At 42.6% G+C, this 13,769-nt stretch overlaps 1 protein-coding gene and 1 long non-coding RNA gene across 4 annotated transcripts in view; one reads left to right on the plus strand and one right to left on the minus strand.

Annotated features, from left to right (window-relative positions):
• The window catches only part of pkp3b (plakophilin 3b), a 52,299-nt gene extending 47,044 nt beyond the window's left edge, over positions 1-5,255 (plus strand). For 2 of the 3 annotated variants that reach the window (XM_076291875.1, XM_076291877.1), the window contains exons 13-14: positions 3,591-3,641; positions 3,762-5,255. In XM_076291875.1, coding sequence (XP_076147990.1) covers positions 3,591-3,632 — 42 coding nt within the window. In that variant the 3' untranslated portion in view covers positions 3,633-3,641; positions 3,762-5,255. Of the gene's footprint in view, positions 1-3,590; positions 3,646-3,761 lie in introns of all 3 variants that reach the window. The other variant, XM_076291876.1, reaches the window with a different exon arrangement.
• A 4,472-nt stretch (positions 5,256-9,727) lies between these two features.
• LOC143133102 (uncharacterized) lies at positions 9,728-12,312 on the minus strand. The gene is made up of 3 exons (XR_012988445.1): positions 11,714-12,312; positions 10,490-10,597; positions 9,728-9,994 (listed from the first exon to the last, which is right to left on the minus strand). It is a non-coding gene; the product is annotated as an uncharacterized LOC143133102 (long non-coding RNA).
• Between the last annotated feature and the right edge of the window lie 1,457 nt (positions 12,313-13,769).

A 13,769-nucleotide genomic window follows, 5' to 3' on the forward strand; every position in this document is an offset into this window, starting at 1 on the left:
GCGTGCATGTGCATGTGCGCGTGTGCGTGTGTGTTAGTGTGTCTGTGATTGTGTGTATGCGTGTGTGTGTGTGTGTGTGTGTGTGTGTGTGTGTGTGTGTGTGTGTGTGTGTTTGTGTGTATGTTTGTGTGTGACCAGATCTAGGAGTCCACAGCCGTCCCCTTTGGGACATATGGCAGCACTATTGTAGGATGTTACTCCTGCTATGATATTAATGGAGTAGTACATATTATGGGGGTGGATTAATATGCCTTTGATCACTGTGTGGCCCTGAAGTTTTGCAGGTATCATTTCATCCATCATATGTTGGTTCACTTGGAGGATAAACACGGGAGACTATCAGAGATGATAAGGCGAGAGGCAGTTCAGAGAGATGACAGAAAAGAGAGAAATCTCTAAAAGGTCCTTTTTAGAATCAGGGAGTTGGTCATGTTGCTATCACAGCAGCCCTCTGCATGGTAAACGCCTTTCCAGAGGCCCTGCCGCTGCTACAAGCATCAGCCCATGTTTGCGTTAGACCTGCACAAACATGGACTCTGAGCTAGTTCATTATTATCTCAGATGAAGTCTTTATCTGTCTCAGGCTCTGTCCACAGACACATACACATACACACACACACACACACACACACACACACACATACACACATGCCTTATATGGAGAGAGATGCCTTGGTAGACTGGGTGGAGAAGTGGGCGTTGGTGATTCAGAGTGACAGTAAATATCCCTCTTTCTTTTCTTCTCTCACTCACTCTTTTCTCTCACTCTTCCTCCTCTTCTTTCTCTCTTCTCTCTTTCTTTTTTCTTTCTCTTTTTCCTCTTCTATCTTCTCTCTCTCTTTTTTCTCTCCCTTTCTTCCTTTCTCTTTCTACCTCTCTCTCTCTCTGCCTCTCTCCCTCCCTCCCTCCCTCTATCTTTCTCTCTTTTTCTCTCAGTCAGCTACTCGTGCCTTACTGGCATTGTTGTAATTCCAACACACATGTCAGATGCAGTGTTTAGCTGTGTGTCAACAATGTGGTGCCACAGCATTTCCCAAACACCGGAAGGTTGTAGGCTACACGTTACACATTCTCCGTCCATGTGGCTTTGCGTCCTGAGTCACAACCACAAGATAAACATTAGCTCAAGGGAAAGACTCAACCCACTGACTTAACTAAAAAACTACCATTTCTTTGTCTTTACTGGGCCTTATATTAGATTACGCTGGCTAATGTGTCCTGCACGTGAACTTCCTGTGGGATAATTTCTGTGTGTACAGTTTTGTATTCCTCTTGACCAACTCTATAATCAGGAGACTGCCATATGGCTATCATATGGCTATCCTATGGCTGTCATATGGTAGTTGTTGTGTATGTTGCAATACCCTGCTGAAAGAAACAGCTAGAAACCAGCTTATGCTGGAAGCTGGTTTCAGATGGTTTTAGCTGGTCTTTGGTGGTTTTCTTCCTGCTCTTGCTGGTCTTTGCTGGTGTAGCTGGTTGGGCCACCAGGTGGACATGCTGGCGTGACCATCTGAGGTGATCATGTTGGTGTAAGATGGTCATGTTATCTTTCTAGAATGATCAACATAAGCTGGCATGGCCAGTTAAACCAGCAATGTACAGTAAGACCAGCAACACCAGGTAAAATGACCAACTTGAGGTGGTACGACAAGCAAAACAAGCTGAATTACCATTGTAAGCTGGGTAAACCAGCTGAAGGTATGTTTTCACAAGAGTTTTGCTGATCTAGCTGGTCAACCATCATAGGGTGGTCAAACAAGCTGGTTAACAAGCTGGTCAACCATCAAACCACTGCTCAGGCTGTTTTTCTCAGCAGGGCAGTTAGAGATGCTGCATTCATCACTGATTATGCTGGAGTTGTTGCATTTGCTAATATGCTAGCAAGTCATGTAATTGTAGACAATGCAGGGCAAGTTTATTTGTATAGCACTTTGCATACACAGAGGCAATTCAGTGTGCTTTTGATAGAAGCTAAAAAGGACAGATAATGATTAAAATAAAGTAAATACATCAAATATAGAATAACTAAAAAGTACATTCATTCCATATAAGATACTTAAAAACAGAGAATAAACTCGACAACTTAATGTAAAGAAGCCATTTAGGGAGGGTATTTAAACCTTTTTCCAATAGGAGTGATTCCGAGCTAAATAGTACACTTTTCTCTTTACAATGTTGCTTAATGGTTGCTGCTCTGTGGTTTATTTTGGCAAATTAATCAAACATGTAAAATTTAATTTATTGACATGGGAGAATGACAACGGTGCAGTCATTGTTTTTCAAAAAGAAGCAGGCAGGAGGCATGATTTTCAATAACGCTCACCTGCGGCTTCTTGCACACTCGCTAGTCTATTCCATTGTGTGTTTTCCGAATGCTAACAAGCCGTGCCTCATCTTTGAAGGAATTTGACTTGGCAGGGCTCAGTTCTTCCATGCACGAATCCTTGAGGATCCTCGACTTTGAGAAACAGCCTGGGTCTTGACTTTGGAGTATTGTAGACACTGCTTGCTTTTGTTTTCAGCAGTAGATATTTGAAGCGGGTTACGTTGCCTCTGTGAAATCTGTCAGTGCCTCTGTGAGATGCGTTGTTATGTGCTGAAGCGATGGGGTCAGATGCCATGTGTGTGTGTAATGAAGGCCGATATCCATCTTTGTGTCTGCCCACAGTTATCACACCAGCTATCAGCAACTCCACTGTGATTTAACCAACAAACTCCTGACGTTTCAGACTGTCAATACTTCAGTCAACACACACACACACACACACACACACACACACACACACACACACATACAAACTCACATACAAACACAAGTAGGAAGTAGATTTGTACCCATGCACAAGTCATACATTGTAGCCTGCAATGCAGTCCCACCAGAAATGCTGCATGACATGCATCTGTTACATAGCCCTGCTGGATGGATCCATTCTATTCATCCAAGGTGGCCCGGTCAGCTAGAGAGAATACATGTAGAATGGATCTGCTGTTAACATACAGTGATGTGCTCCTGCAGGGTAACTGGTAGAGCAAGATGAACAGCCCAAATGAAATGTAGCATAAATGTAGACATGATGTAAAAGTTCAACATTAAGATCTTTTGGAGTCATGCCCATAAAGAGATACACTATGTTCGCTATGTTTAATAGTTGGACTGTGGAATGAAAGCATGAATGAATAAACAAATTAATGGATTGATGGATGAATGAATGAGTGAGTGAATGAATTTAATAATAATGAATTAATTAATTAACAAATTGATGAATGAATGAATTAAATGAATGAATGAATGCATGAATATAGGTGATGGTGGGGCTCATGTCACTACCTCCTGTGTGTGGTCCTCACTTATTCTAAAGTATGGATATTGTAAGTGAAAGACTGAAGGAACCACAGCAGACTTAATGTAATATGGGTGGACTGGATCGATACTCATGCATTTGCAAATGCATACTCTGGCTCGAATGTGAACAAAGGCAGCTTTGGAATTTTGGCTACATTTCAAAAGCGTGTCACTCACATTTCAGAAGTCTACACTGGTCGCACCCTTCCATCTGAGTGTGTCTCTGTGCTCTTGTCTTTTACAGAAAGGATTCACCAAGCAAGACTTTGTGGACCCAACGCTCTGAACGCCCTCTGTGAGTGAGTGAGTGAGAGTGTATTCTGAGTGAGTGAGAGTTTGTGTGAATGCATGAGTGAGCAACTAACTGAGTGAATGAGTAGGTGAGTGAGTGACTGACTGTCCGTCTGTCTTCAAGAGTGTTTTCCGGAGACCTCCGCCAGATGCCGAGGTGCTGAAGGACGACATGATGACCCCCATTAAGGAGCCCCTACACCCTTACTGGAGCTGTGGCCTAGCACCCACACTTTTATCTGGGCTTGGATTGCTCTGGCAGCCTGTTAGCAAAACACTGCAGCTCTCTTCATCTGTCTATGTGAGAAGGAAGCTGGTGGAGAAGAGACGCTAATTTAACCTGCTGGAAAACTGGACGATGAGTGTGTGTTTTTGTGTGTGTGTGCGAGCGCGCAAGCATGTGTGTGTGTGTGTGTGTGTGCATGTGTGTGAATGGTGTGTGTGTGTGAGTTTTCCAGATTGGTAAAACTGATAGCAGTAGCCCACTTCCTGCGCATGTGGTTTTGTGTATGAGTGTTTAAGTTTGTACAACTGATCATTTTAACAGAAGCATTTGTATTTCATATTTGCGTGCGTGTGTCTGTGCGTGTTTGTGTATTTGTTACATGTGTGTGTGTGTGTGTGTGTGTGTGTGTGTGTGTGACTGTGTGTGTTTATAAACACTGGACTCGTCCAGCTATGGTGTGTTAAAGGCCCGTGACTCAGACACTGACCAATACCACCTGGCCTCCTATAAGCACACATGCATCACGCCTCTCAAATTCGGGTCCCATTCACCTGCAGTCATCCCTGTGGGTCTCTAAAGTAACTCATGTTGGAAGGAAGATCCACTGTTTGAGCCCTCTTCAGTAACCACCATTCCCTGTGGGTGGGCTGCAAGCAGTGGCTTCTGGAATAGATGTCCAAAATAATTCACTATTGTTTTTATTTTTTCTTGGACAAACAATAGGAAAGATCAGACTTGGTTTGGCTGGACTGTGGGTCCTGTTGGGTGGAAACCCTTTTTGGAATTTAGCATGTAGGTTATTTCAGACGCATCTGTTCTTGCTGTAACTCCTGACACACACACACATGCACACTAACACACACACACACACACACACACACACACACACACACAAACACAAAAACACACTGTATCGGAAGCATTGTGTTTTTGTTTTCCTGACACTCACACACAGACACAGACACACACACACACACACACACGGGCTTTGTGTTTGCGTGTTGCCACTCAGCGTCTCACCCCTAGTCCAGGCTTACTGCTGTCGTGTGTACCGAAGCTTTCTGCAATTTAGGAGGGAATTCAGTCAGATCTCTTGGACTGTACTGTTCCCAGATGTTCCAGAATGCGCTGGAACACAGAACTCTTCTGAATTCTGACTGAGTGGGATGGGTGGGGAGGAAGGCTATTATGCAACATTGGCTAGGAAACCTTTTGTTTATGGGCTGAATGAATGGCTAGGGATAAGTAAATGGGATGCTTTTTTTTAAGTCATGTGATACAGTAGATATCCCATTGGTCAACTGATTGTTTCATGCTGATGTAATGCTGCATATCCTTGTTAGGCTGTCAAAAATGTTTCACAATGTTATTAAAATTTGAACTTGAAATGGATGAATTTGTGACTCTTACTTCAATATTTTAGCAGCTGTTCACAATGCAAGCAGTTGCTCAGTACGCCATCCATCATAATTAGAATGAAGTGACAGAACTTCCATTTTGCTTAAATTGCTTTAGAACTCAGAGTGAAATGATCATCCTGAAGATTCTTTCATACAGCCTTCTGTAATTATAACTGAGAATCTACACTTATGTTGATTTACTCAATCTGTTGTGGTTGTTGTCACCAACTGTTTTCAGCTTCTGGTGGGTGTGACCAACAACATCTCAGCTACACACCAATTGGTTTCAGATGCAGTAAACTCCATTTGTTCCCCTCAAATGCCAAGCGAGCCCCAGTTTTGGGATGTAACATAGTGGAAGTCCTCTTTCTCTTAGAGTCAGAGCATTAAACAGCAGCAGGTTTACTTGTGAACTTATCATGTGCTCTGAAGTGCAAGACAGTGGGTCTGCATGCATGCATGTGTGAGTGTGTGTGTGTGTGTCTGTATGTGTGTGTGTGTGTGAGAGAGAGTGGGAGTGTATTGTATGTTGGTGTGTGGGATCAGTCTTGATTTATGACCGTGAAGAATTACCACATTCTGTGAGAAGTCGCACACCACCGCTCCACCAGGGTAGAGGAATGCCTCTTTCTTCCTCTCTCTCTCTCCCTCTCACTTCTCTCTCTCTCTCTCCCTTCTTTCTCTCTCACCTCTCTCTCTCTCTCTCCCCCTGGCAACCTAAAAGAGCTCCAAGAGCAGTATGAGCTCCAAAAAAAAAAACATTCTTCTGCCTCAGGGTCATTACTGAGGTCCGTGGTCACCGCGCCTGACATGTCTCAGTGACATCTGCTCTTCATCATCTTGTAATTGTTTATCTCTTCTTGCAGTCATCACTCATATTGCTTCAGTAGCACATAGAATCATGACTATGTGTTGATAGGTTTCTGAATTAGTATAGAAAGTCACCATGGCTAACTCATCAATGATCAGTGTTCAATTCAGTAATATTATTATATTTGTGTATTTTAACTAATAAACATTAGCTTTACCCATTGTCAGTGATCCTATCAGATGGCATCTCTGGACAGGGGAACGGCGCAACAGACACATGTGTACACAGCACTGGAACAAAAATCACAAAGAGGTTCAGCACGGCATCCTGTTGCTCAACAGCTTCCTGACAAAAAAAAGGCCGTTATGAGTGAAACTAAATATCATCATGAGAGAGAGCGATAACATCTGGGCCGGATCAGAGCCACACCCGGGCCAGATCAGAGCCACATCCGGGCCGGATCAGTGGGCTAGTTCTAGGTGACGTGTGGCCCAGACTGGTTGAACCATAACAGTCAGGTTCACCTGGAACAGATGGGTCAGAAAGATCTGAAGGTGTTTGCACACTGTCCCAACAAACAACAACAAACAACAACAACAAATTCCAACAAACATCAACAAATATCAACAAACACCAAATAAATACCAACAAATAGGCTACCAACAAACACCAAGAAATACCAACAAATAGGCTACCAACAAACACCAAGAAATACCAACAAATAGGCTACCAACAAACACCAAGAAATACCAAACTACCAACTGGGTCAGTGTCCACCACCAGTCAGTGTTTGTTGGATGGAGCTGATGGAGTCAGACATGTACTATGTCAGTCTTTTCAGCTACTGTAGGCAGAGAGGAACTAGCATTCACTTGACAATATAAGACACAGGCTTCTACTGTACTGCTTTACTTAATTGATTTTAGTGCAAGGAGGACCAGTGTTACGTGGTGAACAGATTATCTATAATATTTTAATATCTAGTGCATCTAGTTGGTATATACTTGCAAATATGTGCATGCAGGGGTCTGCCTATGTGCTATCTATGTGTGGGTGTGAATATCTGTTTGTGCTTACAGTATGTGCATGTGTGTGTGTGTGTGTGTGTGTGTGTGTATGTAAAAGAGAGACAGAGAGTGTGTCTCCTGACTGCCTATCTGGTGTGTTGAGGCCGTGGTGGGAAACTGTGGGGGAGTGGAATTAGATTTTTTTTCTTGAGTTCTTGAAGAAGAGTAGATCAAAAGCTCAGAGACAGACGGATGGTGAGAGGGATTGTGTGTGTGTGTGTGTGTGTGTGTGTGTGTGTGTGTGTGTGTGTGTGGAGGGGGGCTCAGAAGTTCTCTACCACACATTCTCTTTCTCTGTCTTTTTTTCTCTATTTCTCTCTCTCCCATTCAAACACACTCTCACACACACACACACACTTTATCTCTTGAAGTAAACAGCATGTCCTTCTGACCGATAGAGTTGAGTGTTTTCTGTTACATTTCAAAAGTATGATCTTTCTCACACACACACAGACACACAGGCACAGGCACACACACACACACACACACACACACACAGAGCAGTCAGTTACTGTGTTGAGTGATTCTAAACAGTACTATTCAGTAGGCCTAAAACACTGCACATTCCCAGTGGTTGTCTGTGCTGGCTGATCCTCAAGCCCAAGGTCATGATTTGACTGGGTTCAGGCCCAGTTCCGGAATCCTGGTCTGTTAGCCAGTGACTGACACATCTCAGATTCTGATTGACATAAAGTAACTAAATTAGGGGGCAGCTGTGGCCTACTGGTTAGCGCTTCGGACTTGTAACCGGGGGGTTGCTGGTTCGAACCTCGACCAGTAGGCATGGCTGAAGTGCCCTTGAGCAAGGCACCTAATCCCTCACTGCTCCCCGAGCGCCGCTGTTTTTGCAGGCAGCTCACTGCGCTGGGATTAGTGTGTGCTTCACCTCACTGTGTGTTCACTGTGTGCTGAGTGTGTTTCACTAATTTACGGATTGGATAAATGCAGAAACCAAATTTCCCTCACGGGCTCAAAAGAGTATATATACTTATATATACTTACTTATAAATTATGGCTCTGGTTCTCTTAGCTACCACCATGGCACTATTCTTGTGAAATGGTGCCCCGTGTAGTTACGGCATAAGTATACTTCATTTTTTATTGTAGTGATGTGCCACTTTCTCTGGTACTATAACACACCTTACAGTTGTGGGGCTGCCTGTCACACGTAACTGAGTTCTGGTTCTTTTCCACATGACTGACTGATTTAGCTCCTTTTCTGCATGGGTGGGTTGTGATGAGGCTTGGTCTAGTAGGGGCATTCCAGCTGCCTCTGAGGATCAGGGCGTGTGGCACTGGACTCTCAGAGGGAGGTGTTCACACTTACGGGGGACTCTTTGAAGCAGACGTTGTTTTATGCCTGTCATCATTATTTTCAGATTTGAGAAAAAAACATCCTTTAAGATAGCTTTTAAATTCACCTTTTGTACTAAGCATACTGTAGTGTAGGCCTATTTCAAAACAAATTTTCATCCAGAGCCATCTGTGATCCATCAGACGAGGCAAATAGGAAAACATTCACCAATCAGATGGTGGAAGGTCATGTCTGTTTTTACTTAACAAGGGTTGCCATGCCTCTGCATCTTAGTGTAGTGCAGTTACGTCGCCCTCTTGTGGCACTAAACTTGTACTGCAGCTATTTTGTCAATCCACACCTAGATTGGGGCTGCTAAAGGGCTATCCAGACATTATTAAGTGAACACATACCAATTAAAAGTGTTCCATGAGCAGAGACTAGGGCTTTCACAGTAATGATTGTGTAACCTATGTGTTAAATACCATATGGACAATGACTAAAGTTGATGGGCATAACCAACTTCAGAATTCCAGTGCAGAAATGTGCCACCCTTGTGGCCAGAATATTACATGTCTCTGCTAACCAACTTGTTTATGCAACTCATGTACTCGTCTCCTTAGAATTATAAGGTTCTATCTACGTTCTGAGTAGTTCTGAGATATTGAGCTTGAAAGTCTTAGAATTCCATAGTTATACTGATAGCGGTAGCCTCCAAACTCTTGAGATATAATGTCCAAAAAGGCATACTACAAGAAACACCTCACCTTCTTAAGGTGTCACAGAATAAGAATATGTCGATAACTCAATTTTGACAAAAATGTCAAATATAACCTTATAATTCTAAGGAGACGCAATGTGTTTCCCCATTATTATAGTACTGCAGCCTATTATGTTCCTACCTTAGAGACATAACCAATGATCAGTGGTATAAATACGCATCGCATGTTCAGTTTTTGTCCAGTACCCTTGTGTTTGAGCATATTCCACACCTAACCCGTATTACTGTGAAGTAGCCAGCATGTGCTTCCACACCTCACATGCAACACTTGTAAGGTTGTACACAAAACAAATGTGTTGTCCTTATCTGGACACAGAGATGTGTTAAAAAACAACGCAATTTGTGTTGTTTTCAACACATATTGTGTAACAAATAAAAAAGGGAACAATACAAACTGTGTTGTTCCTATCTGGACAGAGATGTGTCAAAAATAAAGCAAGTTGTGTTGTTTTCAACACAATCGTTTTAAGAGTGTATAAGATAAGATAAGAAAAACTTTATTCGTCTGGAAGGAAAATGTACCCTACAAATGGTACATCTGTACAGGGTCATACAGTGACACACTGCATGAATGAAATGCCATTGATTCTCAGTGGAGCAGTGTAAGTGAAATGAAAGCAAGCTTTGTGTCCATAGCCTGACTGCTCCTCTTCTATTCACTGAGACTGGTCCAGTCCAGTCCAGTCCAGAGCTAATGAGTGTCTGTCCACCTAAAGTTGACACTGTCACTGGGTTTGCTTGTAGTTCAGGTCCTTAATGACTGTTGGTAAATCACTTACTGAAAAAAACAGCACACTTTTTATACCACACATGCAACATTAAGGGTAAGTAAGTAAGTAAGTATGTATGTAAGTAAGTACTGTAAGTAGGCTAAGTAAGTACGTACATAAGTAAGTAAGTAAGTAAGTACGTAAGTAACTAAGTAAGTAAGTAAGTAACTAAGTAAGTAAGTAAGTGACAAGCTCTCGGATTCCATGCCCCTGTGTCTATGTTCTAAACAGAAACACCATATCAATGGCTCAGGATCTCTAATACTGCAATCCATTGTCTGAACCTACGGATCCTCTGGTACTAAGCAGGATTACCATTGCAACACATCAATTAGTTTTTCACTAATTCCAGCTCACTGATGCTTGCTGGTCTGTCTTCATATACAGCTAGAAGCACTGTGTGTATCCAGTCTCCTGATGTGTACAGTAAGCAAGTTAACAAGTGACCCAAGCTGCCTTGTCCTTGTCCCTACTACTATATGTTCTGCTGTAATGGTGCTTACTGAATTGTCTGAACAGTAAATCCTGCTCCTTATTCATCAATGGAGTATCCCACAGTAGCAAGTCATAAGATACCAAACAGTCCCCAGTTGCAGTCAGATCACACAGTTCTATTGAAAGATTACAATAACAAAATAAGTAAAAAAAATAACATCAACATCACTTTTTGTATTGCACGCTGATAATCTCTAAGCTGCTTTATTTCTGATTTCTGAAAAAGGCTTTTTTGCTTGGAATTTCCAATTATTTTTTGACCCTAGCAAACTCATCTATATAAGCCTCTACATGCCTCCCTGTATACGCACTGTCAGGAAACTCAGTAGAGCGTTCTTCACTGCATGACTATTCACCATGTAGCCGTGGCCTACTGGTTAGCACTTCGGACCTGTAACCGGAGGGTTGCCGGTTCGAACCCCGACCAGTAGGCACGGCTGAAGTGCCCTTGAGGCAAGGCACCTAACCCCTCACTGCTCCCCGAGCGCCGCTGTTGATGTAGGCAGCTCACTGTGCCGGGATTAGTGTGTGCTTCACCTCACTGTGTGTTCATTCTGTGCTGTGTATGTTTCACTAATTCATGGATTGGGATAAATGCAGAGACCAAATTTCCCTAACGGGATCAAAAAGAGTATTTATACTTGTAGCACTTACTTACTTATTATCCACTGTTTTCCTTTTCTTATTCGTTTTTTCATGTTCCACTCCTTGTCTACATTTCCTCTTCCTTCCTCTCTGTACTTCCTCTTCCTCCTCTGAGCTGCCTTCAGCAACATGTTCAGGGTCAAAATATTTAGCCCAGTCACTGAACATGGTTTCAATCTTATTTCTGATAGTCTGAAATTTGGAACTCTGGTCTTTGTCATTTTCAGTCAACTTTGTCCTAGCAAACTCATCTATGTAAGCACCTACTTCATTCATGTGCTGCACAATAGTTGACACATGACGTGCAATGTCCTTGACTCTTGTGCCTCCCTGCATACGTTCCGTCAGGAAATGGAACAGAGCTTCCTTCAATGCCCGACTATATTCACCATATAGCACTGCATTAGCATTGATATACAGTTCATCTTTTTCAAAATGTACCACTAACTCATCAATGGCAGTGGCTGTATCTTTATCAAGGGGGCAACCAAGTTTGCTTGGCATTGTTGGGCATTCGTTATTTTTCATAAAATCATCTACAACCTTGCGGTAAAAAGTAATGACATCGTTATTTATGACATGCTCACCCTTTGCAGATCTTTTACCATCATCAACAAGAGGCTCTTTGAACTCGAAATTTGGGTCGATTCGATGTATCTTCACGAGTGTGTCAGACTCTCTGTTTGTGGTTTGTCCTCCTAGTGTTTTGTCTATTTGTCCCCCTCTGCAGGAGCTGTTGTGTACCCCTGCTGTGGGTCTGAGTCTCCGCCCTTCCTCTGTCTGCTCCTGGTTCTCACCTGCTTCCACTGGTGTCTCTGATCTGCCTACCAATCAGCGTCAATCAGCCTGCATCTGATTGCAATTTCAGCTGGCTTTAAAATCCCCATTACCAGTCTGCTTCCCTGTCAGAACGTTCCGTCTTCTCGTAGCAGTTCTCAAGTGTGGCCTGCCTGCCTGACTGACTGTGAGTTTTTGCCTGCTTTTGACCTCTGCCTGATGTTTCATCGACTGTGTTCTCTGCCTGAAGATTTTGTACTTTTGCCGCCAAGTTTTTTCTGTTTTTTGCCTGCCTGTGTTTTGTTGCCGGTGAATGAAGACTGGCCTACTGCTGTGAAGGAGGATTGCCTTTTGTGTTTCACCTGCACCCTCTCTGGAGTGTCCAGTTGCCTGTGCCCTGTTCTCCTGCTGGGGTTTTGCCTTCTACGACTTTTTTTCTGAACTGTTTTTTGTGCTTTTTCTGAAGACCGCTTTCTGTCTTGGTCCAGTGTGTTCCCTGTGGATTACCCTCAGGACTGTGGAAGCTCTGTTTTTTGTCTCTGTTAATAAATCTCCTCTTAGTCAATTCTGGGTGTTTTGTCATATCTGAACCTAAGTCCCATCTCTGAAAACGTGACCGTGTCTCATTTTGAATTCTTTGCACTTTTTGGCGAGCATCAGTTTGCATTAATTGTTTCTCTTCCGTTCTTTTCCTTGTCTTATGCTGTCTTTCATGTTCCACTCCCTGTCTACTTTTCCTTTTCCTTCCTTTCTGTGCTGAAACTGTTTCTTCTTTATCTGCACATGCTCTGTGTGGTTGTTCCATCTCTCTCTCATCCATCAGGACTCTTTTGGGAACACCTGAAATAACATCAGTTTATTATGTCAAAACATCTGTAATAATGACAAGGCCATGTAAGTGGACAGCTGACAATGAACAGCCAAACAAAACTAACAGCAAAATGTGGATCCTGTTTTCATATCCAAGTTCAAGTTACTTTATTTGTACCCAGAGGTAGATTTTGCTTGCTTTAAATTTCACCATCACCTCTGTTTTAGTGAGGGTAAAAAAACAACTGCTTGACTCTAACAAGGGCATTGTGCAGGCCTCTATAAAAAATAGGATTTAATTGGGTGAGTTGTAGAATTACCATTTTCTTTTAGGCTACTCTGAATAGCTGACAAACTGTTTTTGGAAAAAATAAAGCAGGTGCTCTGGGCCCAGTTGGACCTGGAAACAGAATTATCGGCACATCATTCCATCATGACTTAACAACCGGATTATGACATTACTGGATTAGTCACATACATTTAATATGCTGCCTGGCTAACTCCTTCCTTTTTGGTGTCCGGAATAAATCTGGAGAGAATGATCCCAATGAAGTCGGAGAAGACTTTTCTCCTCTGAAGCTCCCTTGACTTCTCCTGTTCCCCTTAGTCACAGCTGAGTCATCAGCAGCCACAGTCTCTCTCAGAGAACTAGCCACTGGCTTGTCTGTGAGCTCCGCCCACACATAGGTTTTAGCACTGGCCATAGCCAGATGTTTTCACCAACTGTCCTTAAAAACAGAACACATATAACTTCAACACACGTACAGTATGTATAATTTAAAATATCAAGACATCTACTTCATAACTCCTAAATAGCACAGCATCATTTTTGGAATGTACACAGCTTTCTTCACCTAATGTTCTTCTCAAAGTCTCATAATTAGATTTGCAGGTTACACTTTACTTGAAGGTATCTACATGACACAGTCATGAATGTGTCATAAACACTATAAACAAGTCATAAATGTTTACACTTCGGTCAACTTGCTTCTGTCAAGTGTCATTCGGTTTTTGTCATGACAAGTTAGGATTAGGGTTAGGGTTAAGACAGTGTCA

This window comes from Alosa pseudoharengus, unplaced genomic scaffold (genome assembly GCF_046254945.1).
Source record: "Alosa pseudoharengus isolate Yale_2024_CS ecotype anadromous, Long Island Sound unplaced genomic scaffold, YU_APseudo_1.1 YU_APseudo_1.1_scf_19, whole genome shotgun sequence".
NCBI classification, from domain to species: Eukaryota; Metazoa; Chordata; class Actinopteri; order Clupeiformes; family Clupeidae; genus Alosa; species Alosa pseudoharengus.